This window comes from Poecilia mexicana, unplaced genomic scaffold (genome assembly GCF_051168715.1).
Source record: "Poecilia mexicana isolate PSO_F unplaced genomic scaffold, ASM5116871v1 scaffold_2, whole genome shotgun sequence".
NCBI lineage: Eukaryota > Metazoa > Chordata > Actinopteri > Cyprinodontiformes > Poeciliidae > Poecilia > Poecilia mexicana.
The window spans coordinates 32,496,968-32,514,424 of record NW_028263371.1 but is presented as its reverse complement, the minus strand read 5'-3'; the positions used below and the strand labels follow the sequence as shown (position 1 = coordinate 32,514,424).

At 44.7% G+C, this 17,457-nt stretch overlaps 2 protein-coding genes across 3 annotated transcripts; one reads left to right on the top strand and one right to left on the bottom strand.

The window, feature by feature from the left end:
* Nucleotides 1-1,178: 1,178 nt before the first annotated feature.
* On the bottom strand, nt 1,179-9,973 carry LOC106914877 (oxysterol-binding protein-related protein 11). 2 transcript variants are annotated; one of them, XR_001417695.2, is made up of 14 exons: nt 9,301-9,973; nt 9,098-9,166; nt 8,855-9,030; nt 8,609-8,688; nt 8,356-8,538; nt 7,385-7,589; nt 6,809-6,945; nt 5,250-5,390; nt 4,137-4,587; nt 3,673-3,859; nt 2,979-3,161; nt 2,751-2,904; nt 2,526-2,675; nt 1,179-2,439 (listed from the first exon to the last, which is right to left on the bottom strand). XR_001417695.2 is itself a non-coding variant. In XM_088014797.1 (13 exons), exons 1-13 carry the CDS (start codon nt 9,414-9,416, stop codon nt 2,610-2,612), a joined length of 2,148 nt encoding a protein of 715 aa, XP_087870923.1. In that variant the 5' UTR covers nt 9,417-9,972; the 3' UTR covers nt 1,179-2,609. The 2 variants fall into 2 exon arrangements, 1 of the variants encoding a protein (XP_087870923.1); XM_088014797.1 differs by having other exon boundaries at nt 1,179-2,675; nt 9,301-9,972.
* A 240-nt stretch (nt 9,974-10,213) lies between these two features.
* On the top strand, nt 10,214-14,528 carry LOC106914878 (glycerol-3-phosphate dehydrogenase 1-like protein). Its single transcript, XM_014982042.2, has 8 exons — nt 10,214-10,657; nt 10,939-11,116; nt 12,655-12,795; nt 12,861-12,999; nt 13,101-13,213; nt 13,299-13,532; nt 13,640-13,746; nt 14,047-14,528. Exons 1-8 carry the CDS (start codon nt 10,617-10,619, stop codon nt 14,141-14,143), a joined length of 1,050 nt encoding a protein of 349 aa, XP_014837528.1. The 5' UTR covers nt 10,214-10,616; the 3' UTR covers nt 14,144-14,528.
* The last annotated feature ends 2,929 nt before the right edge of the window (nt 14,529-17,457 follow it).

Genomic DNA, 17,457 nt, shown 5'->3' with positions numbered 1-17,457 from the left:
TATACCCTTCTGAAGTCTGTCATGGTGCCTCGAATGATTCAGTGACACAGTTGCAAAGGGTTAAAAGTTTGAGTCATGCAAAACTGATCTGACTGTTTCCATAGCAACGATCAGAAGCAAGACATTCCCCCAAAACTACTCATTGTAGCTATGACCTCATCTAAATGCTTGCATCTCAAAACAGGAGGTTATATAGGAGCAGCTCTTTGACAATTACCACTGTGTTTTTCAAGGATTTTAAAAATGGCAGAGATTGCACCCACCATGTTTTTTCCCCTGACTTTTGGCGCAGGATATGTGATTACCAGAGGAGTGATGAAAGTTTTCAGCAAACTACTCCCTGGAATTACATTTGATATAAAAAGTTACAAGGACGAGAGCACAGAGTATGATGAGTTTAATGCTTATCTTTTCCTTTCCCTCTGGCTGAGGCTTGCGCGGTGCATCTGACCTCTGACCTCAACTCCTCAAACCTGTCCTCCCATGGACCAAATGATGTCCCTCCTACAAAACCAGCCGATGAAAATGATCGAGAAGATCTGGAGGATCAAGAAGACAAAATAGATCTCCATCACCTCCAGGGGACAACTGTCAGTCTCCTGTTGGGCATTTGGACTGAAAACTATGTGAAACTGAGCTTTAAGAACCTCCACTGGTCTGCTGTCCAGTATCAGCATAGAGGAAGAAAAGCTAAACGAGCTTCAAAGCTGCGAGAGAAGACGACTCTGAACTATTGACGCTTGTTTCATCTGTGGACAACATGGGCATTTCCTGAGAGACAATCTGGACAACCCAAAGATCCAACGACAAAACCAGTTGGACTGACAGGAAGCCAGAGGAGACGAGGGAGGATTTCGCTGCAGCAACGCCAACACCGAGTGGGGGAGAGGGGCGAAAAGACATTTAAGATAAGTTATACACACACACTGTCACTACAACGAAAACTGCTTGCTACTAACACTGTCCACATTTACAAATCTTTGTAGAACAATAGGTTTCTGCCATGTATTGCATGGGCAGGCCCCAATAATTCATAGTATTTAAATAAACCCTTCACTGTTATTTAGTAGTGGAGCACATTAATCTGCTAATCATTCTCTGTCCTTTTCAGAGTATTAATAGTTTTGAACCATGTTGTGTGTGAATGTAAAAAAAAAAAAAAATAGAAATGAAGGCTGTTATCAGAGTTTAGAGTTTTATTGGATTATTAGCACACGTCCGTTCCGCTACGACATCGGTGCATTTCACAAATCAGCAAGACAGACGACAGGAAGTCCAAACCCAGAAGTAAAAAGTGACTCCTTTCACTCCAAAGCTCTGACTCTTTAAAGAAAAATAGAAAATCAAAACATGAGAACAGAGCAGACATCAGTGCATCATTCAGGTTAACCACTGGTGGGAAACAACCGACTCTCCCTGGAGGAGGGAGGAGTCGCTAAGGCACCAGGACTGCAGGAGGGGATGGAGGGGCGGTAGCTTATCGATGGCCGAGTGGACTGAACCCGCCTGGAACCGGACCGGTGTCACTGGGACGGGTTCTTCACACAGAACCAGAACCATTCCAGCTCCACAAGGAGGAGGGAACAAACAGAACCGTTTTAAAACAGAGGAGAGCCATGCAGGAGAACCCGGACCAGCTTCTCTACTGACTGGGCAGGGCCGGAGCTAGAGCCACCTGGAGCTGGGGGGCCGACGCCCAGCAAGACCAGCAGCTACAGGAACCACATGGGGCCCCACAGTTACAGGATAAACTGTTAAGCTTTTATTAGCTGTTAATAAAATATGGAATGGTTCATAAAAATTGAAAAATTAGCATGCCTAAAGCAATGTTAACCCCTTAATAACCATTTATTACATGTTTATAATGCTAATAAAGTGTCATTAGCACTAAACGTAATAAATGATTTAAAACTTGTGATATCCAGGCAGTTTGAGTAAAGTGACTTTTTACATGTTTAGATGGATTAAATGAAACCTGAAGATGCTGGATTAATTTATTAAAATGTAGTTAAACAACAGAAAAACAAAATTCTACATTTTTTTTGGAAAAAACATCAGACACTTGTAGACAAAAAATAAACTAATGAATATGGGAAACGGAGTGAAGAAGGCCAAAACTTGTCATTCCAGCATATATGTATATACATATAGATGAATAACATCTGCTAACAAGACTTTGGGGATACATTTCTTTGATTTCTTGAACCAGTTTAGACATATGAACCGTTCTGCAGTGGGATTTTTGAGCAGTTTTCCTGGTTTTCCTGTGAAGTTCGTCCTGATTGGTTGAGCTGCTGGTCTGGAACAGACGCAGCACGTCGCTCGCCCCTCTCTCTCCTCAAACAAACGCTCCTCTTAACCAAAGTGAAGCTGAAGGTAGAGAAAAGAAGCAAACCAAGCAGATCCCAACCCTCCGAACCGTCTTAAGGCTGTTAGTACCTGTACAAGAATACGTCGAGATATAAAAAACGAGCAGCGGAGCAGCAGAGGGGCGGCAGCTCATCCTCCGAGGCTCCGAGCGTCACCTGATTGGCCGCCAGCTGCCAGAGTGCCCTGCCTTCATCCCAACTGTGTGCAACTCACTCACATTCAGCCACCTAAAGCTGGACTTAAAGACAGGAAACGTAGGACTTTGAGTTCTTCCAGAGAGGCTTGCTGTAGGCCCAGCCTTCACCCTGCAGAGAGAAACAGGAAGTAGTTTGGTTCCTGCTGCTAGGCAACAAGAAGGGCCGGCTGTGATGGACGCTCACCTCCCGGTCAAAGTATCTGGTCCTCCACGGCGTCTCAGTCTCGGCCCGCTGGCGCTCCTCGGCCCGCTGCCGCTCCTCCAGGACCCTCTTGTGTTCGGTGGCTTTATCAATGTCCTTCTGCCGCAGCGCCTCCGTCACATGCTGCCACAGCCGCCTGCAACACCAGTTCACCACGTTGGACAACGGATATCAACAACATGGACGCTTCCCGCCAGAAACCCAGCCCACCTGGACTCTGTAGGCGCTTGCTTCTCTATGGGCCGGACTCGCTTCCTGGTGACGGGCAGCTTGGTGACGTCCACGACCTTGGTCTCTCCGCTGGTGTAGCTGAACTCCAGCACGCCGTTCCACTCGCCCTGAACCCGACACACCACCGCGTTGGTGGGGTTGTGCTTCACCTCTGCCGTTACCCTGATTAACAACAACAACGTTTAGCAGGAGCCAACGCTAAAGTGCTCTACCAACGCCATATTTAGCTACGCTAACACTAAAGCTTTATACCAATACAGTATTTAATGGAAGCTGATGGCCAAACTTCAATAATGTCCATATTGTGTAAATTAACGTTTTAGAATCTATCTGAAAATGTTTAGCACACTTGGCTTCCCCTAAATGAAACATTAGCCCTGCTATTGGTGTATTAGCGGATAATAAATCCGTTATTAACATTGTAAATGTGTAAATAATACACATTTACAAAGGCTAGTAAACACTTAGGGTGGATTCTCCCTGGGCAGGTTAAACCCAAACACCTGGGGCTGCGTCATGCCAACAGGACAGACGGGACGCACCAGTCGTTTTTCTATCCTCCAATCAATGGATGGTGTTGTGTGACGCCAGTATCTCTACCTTAACCATTTAATGGAGCTGCAGCTCAAGGGAGGATTAGCTGGTGGTTTCCATGGCACCCAGCGTTACGTACTTGTGTAACTTTCCGCCGTAGAAGGGCTTGGTCTGGAAGGTGATGACAGCCGAGTATCCGGACTTGTTGCAGGCGATGTTGACCTTTCCGCCCAGCTCCACCCAGGGCACGGTGAGGATGGAGCGGGCGTAGGCGCAGGGCAGCGTGAAGGTGTACTCCTCGTCATGCTCCAGCAGATGCAGGCAACCTGGACAGAGACGTCGTGAATCAATCAGAACGGGTAAATCCTCGAGAGGCGGCCGTGAAACCAGACGCTGAACATCCAATCCCACCGGCTCTGATAAGCCTCATTAATTACTCACAGCCGCCGTTAAATATACATCAGCTGCTATCTGTTCTTTCCAGTCTGCATTAAGTACAGAAGAAGCAGCATATCCTACAGCCTGATGCCTTCAGGAACTGAGAGCGCAGTGCTGATCGAAACTAAGTTAACGCCTACGCCACAGGCTGATGAGTTCACTGACCTTCTCCGATCATGGACACGCCGATGGACATCCCCATGAACTTGCTCTTGGTCCACACGTGTGTGTTCACACACATTTGCCTCTCCGGACACTCTGCGTAGAAGCCAGACACCGGGGGATGATGGGACACCTGCTCCGCCACAAAGCGGACCTGGTAGGGCTCCGGGGCCTCGACGGGGGACTCGGCCTCCCCCTGGAGGGCCTCGGGCCCCCGAGGGACCCTCCAGGAGCAGTGGAAGGTCTCTCCGATGATTGGGTTGTAGGGTTTCTTGGCGATGGCGCCCTTGCGGCCCTCGTGGAACGACGTGAGGTAGTACTCCACGAAGCGGATCATGCGGTCCTCGGGGCTGTTGCCGTCGGTGATGGTGACGAAGAGCTCCGGGTGCGACATGAAGTCTGCGTACATCTCCAGCAGGGAGCGCTTCTCCAGGATGAAGGTGGGCAGGACCACCTGAGGGACGGGTTTACAGGTCACACCCTCCGAACCGAAAACCTCAACTCACCACAACACATATTTAACACTTAGCTGGCAGCTTCTGTTAGCTATGGAGATGAGTTTACCTGTCTTCTAAGTAGTGCTTGGCTCATTAAAATCACTTTAAATATGAATTTTTATCTTTAAAATCTTTAAGAGTAGCTAAGGAAACAATGATTAAATGAATCAACTCTAGAAAGATCCACTACATTCAGTCTGTAAATGTATCGACTACCTGCTAGTAGGACAGTTAAGCGCATCAATCCTAATTATACTAATAAAAATATATTTTATTGTTAAAACTGCACCAGGAAAATCCTGATTGGAGCATCTGGAACAGAAGCGACAGGGTTTGATTTGATTGTAACTAGAGTTACAATCTGACCCTGATTTTAGATCATTTCGTAAAACTGATTAAACACCACATGAGCATGAGAACTGCTGTGTGCCTGGTCTCCTGAAGGGGGCAGTGCAATTCAGTTTTAACCAGAAACTGTAGAGAGAAGACATCCAGGTGTTAAACCTGGACATTTTGAAGATTGATGCTTTATTAGCAAAAATTTTTTAGAACTAACAGCTTCCCCTTCTGATGTCAGGCTGATCCTGATCCTGCTCTGTGATTGGTGGACGGGCCGTACCCGGGTCAGGTCCATGCCCAGCTTGAGCTGCGACAGCAGGTGCAGGATGACGCTGCGTTCCTCCTCCACGGCCCCCAGGTCTTCCTCCGTGTCCATGAACGAGTCCTCCACCTCGTCCTCTGGGTCCACCTCCTCCTGCTCCTGCCAGACAGAGCCCAGGGCAAAGCCCAGCGCCTCGGGGTCAGACAGCTCCGTACAGTAGATATTACAATAACACTCTGCTGGTTCTGATCCGTTCTCCATCCAGAGCACCAAAAATGGCTGCTTTTTACTCAAAATACAATAAGCTGCTATTTAAAATAATAAATTAGATAATTTAATGAGATTTTGACACAGAATAAAATTAAGCTCTTCATCGTGCTTGTTCTTAACTTTAGTCAATGTGCAGTTAATATTTAGTCATTACTTAACACCATAAAAACCAGTTTGTTTACTTTCAACAAACTTTTTATTATTTATGTCTGAGGTTGCTAAATAAAAAGCACCATCTGCTCTCAGTCAGTTTTTAATCGCCATCGCTCCAATATCAGTTATCTGTCATAAAAACATGAATATCTATGAATCCCCACCTGTGTCCCTTCCACACACAAAAGGATCCTGGAAATATTAATTGCTTATTTGTATTTTTTATTTATGAATGTTATTAAACTTCAAGTAGTTCCCAAAGTAGATAAAACTCACAAGTTTTAACCCTTATTATTATTAAACTTATAAAGTTTTAGACGTTGTTCGGGTTTAAACTGGTAGATTTAAAGGAAATCATCTGGCAGCTTATTAAATCTAGCTTCTGAACTCTGATTGGTCCACTCCAGGTTGGCCGTATGCTACACTGTTAGCATCAACTCAACCCAAGCTATGCAGGAAATAACTCAAGTCTTATAGGAACCTCTTGGCTTCCTTGACATTTTATATTTTTAATTCATGATGTTTCTTGTTTGAAATTAAACCAAAATGCATTTTTAAAATTTTCCAACATATGAAGACTACTTTCTGTATCCAGAAACAATACAGTGATGAATTAGAACTTTACACTCCTTCCTGTTCTTTTTCACCAAGTTAGTTTCAATTATATGCAATACAAAAAAATTGAAGTCAATAAAATGAAACATAAAAATCAGAAATATCCTTTTTAATTTGCTCTTTCACTTGCTTTTGATTTATTTTCTTTTGTTTGAAATGCATAAACATTGCCATTTACAATTTGATTAATTTTTTTAATTAATTTGTGTGAAAATCCTTGAAAAAGTCTGGTTTTAATGTCTCCTCACTGAAGATGAATTATGAACTGAAATTATGAATTTCAACATAAGGATGGCAGAATTCAGTGACTTTTTCCACTAAACAGAAATGTTCCTGTTTTATTTACAGGTATTTTAATGGCTAAACTTCATAAATATGTGACTGAAACTAATGATGGCATTCATGAGAAACAGAACAGTTACGGCCCAGGAAGAGCATTTTATTGATAAAAACTGATCATGTTCGAAGTTAATAAAGTGACATTAAACAATGAAACATACAGTGAAGGAAGCCTGTCTCCATGGTAACGGCATTCTTACCCCAGAGCAGCTGCAGGTGTCGGGGGCGCTGAGCGGCAGGCGGCCCCCGTCCAGTGGGGTGTGGTCGCCCAGCGGACTGCTCCCGTTCTTCAGGACGTCGTCGTCCCCTTTGCGCTCCAGCCACTCGATGGTGGGCCCTGTGGAGGGAGGCGAGGGCCCCGCACAGGTGTCAGCAGCCGAGCTCATGGTGGCACCCCCTCCCCGCCTCGCACCCCCCCAGCAGCTCCACCTGCTGCTCTGACCCACTGGGAGTAACCTGGCACAACCTCAGACCGTGGCTATCACCACAGCTTTGCCCCACCCACAGGAAGCCTCCTGCTGCTCTAATTGGACGCCTGCTGGCCAGGTAAGGAGATCTGCTGTGAAACTGGGACACATTTAGCCAAGGCAGCGCGGTGGCGAGCGGGTCAGAGCGGATCAGAGCGCTGCTGAGTGGGCCGCTGCAGCTTCAGGACGCCGCTCCTACCCACTCCACCTGCCCAGGTGAATATTTAACAGGTGCAGATCTAATTACCTGTCCAGACGGCCAGCTGCTCCGGTTCCCATCAATAATGCAGCATAATTCCAGTCACTCACCTCCCAGGGCGGCCCGCTGCCGCGCCACCTGCTGCAGCTGCAGGATGTGCAGGCACTCGCTCAGGCAGCTCATGGTGGCCATGGAGGTGGCCTTCAGCATCAGCAGGTCCTGGTCCAAGGGGGACAGGCCGGGGCCCGGGGCCACCGGCAGCCCCTCGATGCTCTGGATCAGGTCCCGGTGCTGGCCCTGGGCCTGGCTCATCATCTGGTCACAAACAGAACCACATCTGGGTCAGAGATGAGCCAACATCAGCTCGATTCTGCTGCTGCAGCCTGCCAGGATGGCAGCAGTGCAGCAGCTCCCCCTGCTGGACACACAGTGCACCACCACTCACCTCACCCCACTACTGAATATTACATGATTTAAGACAGACAATACAGCTAATTACACATCAGCAGGAAATCACACTTTGCCCTCCCGTCTACAGCAGGGGGACCCCTGGGCTGCACCAAAGTGCCATTTGTGGCCCTTGCACTAATTTTTTTGTGGTCCCCAACTGCAGTTCAAGAATAGTAACAATTTCTTACAATGGAAAATGTTACGTACAACATAAAGTATTTGTATTTTTACAACCAGACTGTACGTAGAATGACGTCTATCTAGAATCGTCAACTTTGCAGCAACCAAATAAACTCTGATTTAATTTATTAAACTTCAGTAAATATGGGAAGTGTTTAGAAAGAAAGTGACCCGATTCCTGTTTTCATAACAGGATACGTTTGAATATTCTAAAAACTTGCCATATACAAAGTGGATTTGAAGACTTGATGCCTTTATTTTTCTTATAATACAGCAAATGTGAAAAATCCTTTTAAGTTTTGGATCTAAAGGGAATAACATCACATTTCTTCAAAAAACAAAACAAAACAAAAAACAGACCGATCCAGTCTGTCTGCTGATTCAACACGATTCAGAGACCGAACCAGTTACAGACAGACAGGTGTCGGCCATGTTGGGGTGTGTGTCATACCTCCCTGGCGTCCAGCAGGTGGTCTGGCATCAGGGACTTCCTGCTGGAGTAGACAGAGCCCTTGTGGTTTTGCGTCCAGCCGAACAAGGCCGAGGCACTCTGACTGGGCCGCCGCATAGACAACGGCGAGCTGGCACTGCTCTGGGACGCCACAGAGTACCTGCGGCTGGGGGCGGGGTTGCTCTGGGAGACGAGACACACACATGAGGAAATGGTCCAGAGCCGGTCTGGGTCAGAACCAGAACTCTCCTACCTTGCCCAGGGCCTCGGTGTGGTGCTGAGTGCAGATCTGCAGCCGGCTCACCCAGTGCTGCCTCTCTTTGGCGTCACTGGCTACACACACACACACACACACACACACACACACACACACACACACACACAGGAGAGAGAATCATCGATCCTGTGCCTCACCGGCTGCACATAATGGACCTGCTGCAGATCAATACCAGCAGCTGGATGATGATGGTGATGATGATGATGGTGGTGGTGGGCTCACCTCGCAGCTTGTACTGCTCTCCACTGATAGCGTTTACGGTGAAGGTGTGGGAGTCCTCGTCGCTGGGAGAGATGACGGCCCCGGCCAGCGGCAGGCTGCCCCGGGGTTTCTGGGAGCGGGACTGCTCGTTCACAAAGTACTCCAACAGACCCGCCTCGTTGTTCAGGACGAAGAACCTGGAGGAGCAGCCTGTCAGTGACCAGAGCACCCGGCTTAAAGCGCCAGCGCCAGGTCACAACTCACCTGTACTGCCAGCCTGTCACCAGGTTGGTGTACTTCATCAGGTAGCCGTCAATGTTCTCCATGTGATCGCTTCGGACAGACAGAAATGTTTGGGTCAACACAGACTGATGATCAGCGGCTCCTGACAGTCAACGCGCAGGGCAAAAGCCGCCCCTTCACTCAGGTGAGTCAGGTTGGCAGGTAAACAGAGCAAAAACACCCACCTGTACTGCCAGCTCTTCCCGCCCGCTCTCCCCGAACTGGGGGTTCTGTTCGGGGGAAATGTATCCACTTTCCCCTCGTTCTCCGCGACCCGAACCGCCGCAGTTTCCCCCTGCATGGTCACAAGGCAGAGCCCTTGCCTCCGTCAGCCCTGCTCCTCCTGCGGCGGCGGAGGCTAAAACTTCTGATGCTAAGCTGAGATTTGATCACCCAGCTCGAGCTTCTGGGTTCTAATTTCGCCCCACTCCAGGAAAAATCGTCACCCGCCTCTGGGAAAACCGGTTTGGAGCTCTCCTTCAGACAGTGAGCGGACTACGGTTGGGGAAACATCATGAAACGGTGTAGCTGGGTTAACAGCCTCCGCTAGCTGATGCTATTTACTGCCTCGGCAGGAACGCAATTGTCACGTGACTGTTTGACGGCAGCGCATTTCCGGTTTGGATTTAAAGAAATAAAAACAATTAAAAAACGAAAAACCAAAGTCCGCTGCTAATGATAAAAAATAAAAATTAATTTTTGTAAAAACGCAAAAGTTTTCCAATGTACAGATCGTATGAAGTACATTCAGAGTACTTCAATTTGCCCCTAAAAACGATCACTCGGCCATGTTTCTACAAATACATCGTTTGTAAAACAGATGTTACGCTGATCAAATTTCAATTCTAACCCCTGTTGTCATACAATTTGCTAACTGAACTTATTTATCACCTCATTAATGTAACTTATTTCCATTGTAAATATATTTACAGTATATTGCTAAGATTAAGTAGTTTAAATATGTTTCTATAAATGACGCAATATCTATTTTTTTCTTCATATTAGAATTTTTACTTTTGAATTTAATTTGATTCTCGCAGTCTTAAAACCGTTTACGCCATTATTTTGAAAGTCTCAAACCGGAAGACTAACCATTCAGAGTTCTGCTCCATAGTAGACGTTATGATTAGCGGTGTCCTAATTATTTAGTGGTTATTTATCAATCGGCGCCCTCTAAAACATCAGTGCAGTTTATATGCTGGTGTACTTTATTTTTTACGCACCCAACCCCGTATTCGGCTGCATTATTATCGTCGTTAAGAGTCATTTAATCCTTTTATGTGGAGCTGAAATGAGGAAGTGTGTGGAAATCCATTGAGATTAGCAGGTTTGTGCTCCACGCAACACTTCAGGTTGCTGAAATTCCACGGGAGGCGGAACCGTGGCGAGCTCAGGGTGGAGCGGGTGTCTTTTAGCAACAGCAGGGCGGATAAGGAAGTTCTACTGGCGAGTGGAGAACAACACATACTTCAGTCTGGCAAAGCGTTTATCCAGTTTCAACATGCCTGCTCAGAAAGTCTGCATCGTTGGATCTGGAAACTGGTGACTTTACTCTATATTCATGTTTTTTTGCCTTATGACTGCTTTATGTTGTGGTCAGCGTTTAACTAAATTTGAATTAGGCAGATTCAAACCTGCTGGGTTAATATAATCTGATTATCTCTACTCTGTCACTCCAGGGATTTAAATGTCCTCTTCTCTTCTTTTAAATGTGCAAATAAACCATTAGCATCAAAGCTTTACCAAAACTTGTCACCCTTTGTTAAATAATGCCCTGTGATTGGCTGGAGTCCTCCATCCTGAACTTGTGGCTCTTCCTCCAGGGGATCCTCCATCGCCAAGATCATCGGCCACAATGTGAAGGCGTCCAACCGCTTCAACCCCTTGGTGAACATGTGGGTCTACGAGGAGATGATCGACGGCAGGAAGCTCACCGAGATCATCAACACCGAGCATGAAAACGTCAAATACCTGCCGGGACACAAGCTGCCCAAGAATGTGGTGGGTGTTGGTCTTTCCGAGAATTTATCCTCCACAGTCCTGTCCCTGCAGGAGCAGGAATGTCCCTGGAAAGAGTTTATCTGTCTTCATTAATCCTGACCTGGTTCTGGGGAGCGGAGCAGTACTCTCTGGGAAAGATCAAAGTGTGGCCTTCAAGCCTATTGGTAGTGGCACCATCCATAGATATAATTATTTTTAAAAAATCATTCATTTCTCCATTATTCAACTTCCAACCCATGTCTACCTAGTAACAGGACAGGTGTCCAACCTGAATGTTTCCAGTCCACTGGGTCTGACCGTTTGTCTTGGCTGCAACTCAGTGAAGGTGCAAGTTGCTAATAATTAATAATTAATCAGTATGCTTTTGTACTGTACTTGTAACCAGGTACAGTGGAGCCCTGACTAGTCACAGCTCAGTTTTTGCAGATTATTCTGCGGGTACATAACTTTAAATTATTCATACAAAATTTGCCAATTCGTGGATTTTGTTTTTCGTATCTATAATATTCCAGACAAAATGCAGCTTGGCAAGCTGAGACACCTAAGAGTGATTCTACTAGACATGTTGGCATTTTGCACAGCAGCCAATCTGGGAATGCCATTAATTTTCCTTGGCACTGATTGGCTGTAAAGCTGCAGCTAATGATTATTTTACTAATTGCTTAGTCTGATGATTAATTGGGAAATCAGATTTTTAAAAACAAAACAAAACACTGCATTGTGCAGATTTTTCATTGAACCTTTTTTATACAACATTAGAAATACATAGAAAGATGCACATAAACAAGTTGTTTATTTGTCAAATGAGAAAATAAAAATTTTTGCCTAAATTTCAATAAGAGCATTTCTGAAATGACTGCTAGATCAAAGGTATAGTTATGGCTTCATTGCTGCTCTGCTTGTGCTGTTCTTTCAGCAAATTGTCTTTTTTTAGAATCTGGATGCTCCAGTTTACCATTAATCTATTACTACATTAGTTGTTAGTCATTTCAATAATTGATTTATCACGATTGATTGTTTCAGCTGTAAGTGGCTCAACCACCAAGAGCAGAGACAAGGAAGACTGTAGATGTTAGCTTCTGCTATAGAGCTATGCATATTTAGATATAGTTGGCATTTGAACTGTTAAAGTAGGTGTTTTTAGAGAGAGCCTCAACTATTAATGGATTATAGCTATTTGTGGGTGAAAACATACAGGATGTCCCTGTAAGTCTAATTTTGACCATTTCTGGAAGAGAGACCTCAACATGAACCCAAGGCCAAACGATGTGTAGACAGAGAGTCGTCCCAAGTTCTGAAGAGATGAAAATGAAAAGTCAGTCTGTTGCATTTGTTGTGAAATCTGTAAAAATGCAGAATGAAGCATAAATTTGACCTTTGAAGTTTTTTTGAAAGTAATACAATCCCGTCTCATTCTCATGAAAGCAGTATTGTGTCTCATGTCGTGAGTTTTGGGTATGGCCGTAGCCTGGTCAACACGTTTGAGACGTCAGTCTGGGTGGTGTCGTCTTTAGTGACAGAGGTTGCCGTTTTTACAGGTGGCTGTTCCTAACATCACCGAAGCGATGAAGGGAGCCAGTATCCTGGTCTTCGTCATTCCTCATCAGTTCATCAGTAAACTCTGTGACGAGATGAAGCCTCACGTGACGGAGGGAGCCATCGGGATTTCCCTCATCAAGGTGGGGTTGTGTTGGAGGAGCTGGCTGCAGAGGGTTCTGCTGCTGAACGCTGTGCTGCTCTGCAGGGAATCGATGAGGGTCCAGATGGCCTGAAGCTCATCTCCGACATCATCAGGGAGAAGCTGCAGATTGACGTCAGCGTGCTGATGGGGGCCAACATCGCCAACGAGGTGGCTGACGAAAAGTTCTGCGAAACCACCATCGGTCTGCTCTCGTTCTGGTTAAATGGGAAAAGTGATGATGTTAGCAGCCCACAGCGTGACTTCCAGTTTCAGAGTCTGACTCATGTTTCCGCTTCCATGAAGGGGCGAAGAACGAGGCGCAGGGCCAGCTGCTCAAGGAGCTGCTGCAGACGCCCAACTTCCGCATCACCGTGGTTCCAGAGAGCGACACGGTGGAGCTGTGTGGCGCCTTAAAGGTACACACACGCGTCGGCGTATAACAAACCTCCACCCATTTCCACTTGACCAGCTGTTCTCTGACCCTCTCTATCCCCATCCTAGAACATCGTGGCAGTGGGCGCCGGCTTCTGCGACGGCCTCGGGTTCGGTGACAACACCAAGGCGGCGGTGATCCGGCTGGGCCTGATGGAGATGGTGGCATTCGCCAAGATGTTCTGCAAGGGCAACGTGAGCTCTGGCACCTTCCTGGAGAGCTGCGGCGTGGCCGACCTCATCACCACCTGCTACGGCGGACGGAACCGCCGTGTCGCTGAGGCCTTCGTCAAAACCTCCAAAGTCAGTCAGACACAGGAAGTTCATCGCAACATTTCCCCTTCGTCACTTAATGGAATTGAAATGAGCTAGCTGCCAGGAATCATGGAGCGTTGTGTTTCCCTGTGCAGTCCATCGCTGAGCTGGAGGCCGAGATGCTGAACGGACAGAAGCTGCAGGGTCCACAGACCTCAGCCGAGGTCTACAAGATCCTCCAAAAGCGAGGCATAGTCAAGAAGTAAGTTCCCCACCACATACAGCAGCTCTAGTACCTAGGTTTATACGTATGTAGTATTAAAATTGTATTCCCACTGTTTGGTCTTCTTGTCCAACATCACTGTCTGACCTCATGAATGGATTTCTGTAAAAATGGTCCAAAATTTCCAGAAAGACTCTTCTAAACCTTGTGGGATGACACAGTAGAAGCTGTTACATTATGTTAAAACCTGTTAAGCTTATTTTGTTTCCCCCGTGTGTGTTCATAATGCACGCTTTGTGTTTTCTATCACTAATGCTGTAAAATGTTTGTGTCCAACAGGTTTCCTTTGTTCGTTGCCATCTACCAGATTTGCTATGAAGGGAAGGAGGTGAAGGAGTTCATCACCTGTCTGCAGAACCACCCGGAGCACATGTAGCCTCCAACTGGCTGCAACCTCAACCTCCCACCACTAGAGGGTGGCAGAGATCCACAAGACAAGCGCACAACATAGTAGACAACCTGGCACGTGAAGTGTTTACCTTTGGCTTGCAGTGTGTGTTTTTTTTTTTTTTTTTAATTTTCTAATTGTTATTTTTACTGTTACACTTTGTGGGGACAATCATGAATACAAACTCTTTTTTCTTCATGTTTTAATGGGTCCAAATTCACCATTTATAAGTCAGAGTGCCAGAAGTGTCTTCACTTTTTTACTTTTATATATCACTACACCATGCACATCCCTGATCTCAGAAAACCAACAACGGGTGTTATGTTTTATTTTCATGTGAAGTGTTTGACTTATTAAAATTGGTTTCCGAGAAGCTGTGAAGTCTTTGTTTTCATTGTGTGGAAAACATATCAGCTTTGAAGCATTATGGCAGGAAAATCACACTATTTAAATCTACATTATACATGTTAAAAATCTGTTATCACGCTGTACTGGCAAATCCATGATGGACCAATCATTTGATTTTTATATGTGGATTTTTGGATTTGTTTGTTAGATTCCAAAGCGGGCAGAAAGTGATTCCCATGGAAACCGCTGTAACTCTGTATAAAAAGCCATTTAAGCAACAAACTGCTTCCTTGTCCCATCATTCAGACCAGAAAAACCTTTGGGATTCCCCATCACATTTTCTTTCTATGTGCTTTGACCTTATGTGATTTTCTATTTTGGAATCTGATTTTTAACAATCACTTGTGTTGGTATATTATTTTTAACAGGAAATACAAATAAAGCCTCCAGCTTTGAGGGTTGACAAAGAGCTAACAAAGTGTTTACCTAAAAGCTAACATGTAGCATTTTAGTGCTAATATCAAAAATACAAATATACTTTGAGTGAAAAATATATTTTTCATTCAAACAATTCAGAGCTAAACACCATAGCAACTTCCTTCATTAGCAAATGTAGTCATAAGCATAATTAATTAGGTCAAATGAAATTATGAAATCAAATGTACATTAGCACCTTAGCATTTGAATTAGCTTCGACTAATTATTATAACTGATAGCAAATCAGGTCTAAAGAGAATAGAGATGTAATAAGAAAAGTACATTTTCTTTGAAGGCTTTGTCAGCTCTTTTGGTCTTTATTTGACAGTTGTCAGACAGGATCGCGGGTTATATGCGCCAAGGGTCGTTGGCCTTTGGCGAATGTCAGACTTAGTTACTTCCGGTTATTTCAGGCTAACAGTCACCTTTAGGAAGCCAGCAGCCTGCAATGTGCATTTACAAACACTAGATGGCACTGGTCTCCTTACTTAACCAAATCTAAGTAAAAAAATGTCCTCGCGAAGCAGAAAGCGCAGCTGTGCTTCGTTTGCAAATTATTTTTCCGGTCAGAAGTTGCAGCTAATTCGAAAAATGTATATCACGATTTGCAAACCAATTTTATCTGACAACAAAATCTAAATTAGACAAAGGCTACAAATTCTTCACCGAACAATACCTGTTTGACTATGAAGGTAGGTATTTTTGTTTTGCGTAACCGTTAGCTTAGCATTAGTGAATTTTGTTAGCTACCTAACTACGTGACATAACTGTTCCTTAACCAGAACTTTTTACTGTTTTTGAGCTATAACGTTTTAGGCTCTAATCTTGATCAGATTCTTATATTATAGACTGGAGTTGCCACTCATCCCATAAAATAGGGGTTTGTTTGTTATAAGCAGAGATGTCCGGTGCCGCAGCTCCTTTGTAATGCCTTCCTCTAATCGGACCACTTTTTCGGTAACGAATAATCTAACGAGTTCGTATTTCAAATCCAGTAATCAGATTAAAGTTATTTATCCAAATCACTGCGCATTAATATTTTCTTTTGTATTTATTTTTATTCCTTCTGTGCGTCTTTGTGAGAGACTCTGTGACAGTTAGCACCGACAGAAACATGAACAGTTCATGGAGATGCGCATTTTGTTGCTGGAAAAACAGAAGTGTCGTCAAGCCCAACTGTTATTTGTGGCTTTTGTCTTGTTTTTTCTAAACTCATAAAAAATAATGATTCACCGGTCGCGTTTTTTGGGGGACTTGTGTTTGAACGTGAAGTTGCTCATTTGAGCTTGGAAATGAGCAGATGCATAATGAGAAGAGATACATAATAAGCCCCAGACTATTTAAAATACTATTCTAAGCAACGTTGTTGGAAGCTGTCCTTTATTTTCCATTAATACATAAAATAAACCTCTAAACGTTACATCACTGACAGGCGGTGGTGTATATGTTTCCTAACTGTGGCTAAAGCTGCTGCTAGCTGGTTTACTCATGATCGGAGGCTGGTTCCTTTGAATACAGTTGGAGAATGGTAAATTGACAATGACTAATAACGGTTATCTAACACGTAAACACTGTTTTATAAAACACAGAAAGTGAACCTCTAAACCAGGGGTCCCCAAAAACTTTTTCCTGCGAGGGCCACATAGCTGGGGGGTGGACACATTCGTGCTTTTAGATAGATTTTTACCCAGAATGCAAATGGAAAAAGCCGTGAGTGAAACGGTGACTGGGACTGACTAGTATATATTCCATTGAGGGAAAGTTAGTTTCACATCTGCTCAAGCCCCCTGGTGGTTGAAGAAAAATCTACATATAAACCGGAAAATACAATATATGAAAAAAAACACTGAATGCTCTCTGGTATGAGCAGGCGGGCCGGATCCGGCATTGTTCAGGGGGCTGGACCAAATGATCCGGCCCGCGGGCCGTAGTTTGGGGACCCCTGCTCTAAACGTTACAGCACTGACGGAGAGTATATTTTTTCCTAAATGTGGCTAAAGCTGCTGCTAGGTGGTTTACTCTCCGATCGGAGGCTGTTTATTTTATACACAGTTAGAGAATGGGGAATTTACTATGATTAATAACAGCTATCTAACACTTAAATGCTGTTATTATTAAACTTGCCTTTTATTATATCCTTAAGATTATGAGAATGCGGGAATTTTTCAGCTTGGTTCCCAAGGCAAAATCACACCGGAAGTAAAGATACCCGGTTTTGAGTTATGGCGGCCATTGTCTGACGTCACTGTGAAAAGGGTCTATTTACAAAGAACAGGAGACTCTGCCAAGAACGAAAAAGAATGAGAATAAAGTTATTAAAGCTTTCTGCAGTTTAGGTGAGCATGATTGATCTCAGCTGTTTAAATGAAGCTTAATGATAAAATAGTAATATGCTTTTGAGTAAAAATGCGTGTTGGCATTATGATAGTTTTTGATTCTACTTACATTCTGCTTGAAGTTGCAAGTTTGCTTAAACA

Bases quoted from the DNA above. Each gene is read 5' to 3' on its own strand.
- LOC106914877 (XM_088014797.1), bottom strand. From the start codon at position 9,416: ATGCAGGGGGAAACTGCGGCGGTTCGGGTCGCGGAGAACGAGGGGAAA. The intron at 9,031-9,097 runs GTGAGTTGTGAC...CTGCTCCTCCAG, and splicing joins GTGACAGGCTGGCAGTACAG to GTTCTTCGTCCTGAACAACG. The intron at 4,588-5,249 runs GTACGGCCCGTC...CCCGTCCCTCAG, and splicing joins TGGGCATGGACCTGACCCGG to GTGGTCCTGCCCACCTTCAT.
- LOC106914878 (XM_014982042.2), top strand. From the start codon at position 10,617: ATGCCTGCTCAGAAAGTCTGCATCGTTGGATCTGGAAACTG. The intron at 13,000-13,100 runs GTCTGCTCTCGT...GCTTCCATGAAG, and splicing joins GTTCTGCGAAACCACCATCG to GGGCGAAGAACGAGGCGCAG. The intron at 13,747-14,046 runs GTAAGTTCCCCA...TGTGTCCAACAG, and splicing joins AAGCGAGGCATAGTCAAGAA to GTTTCCTTTGTTCGTTGCCA.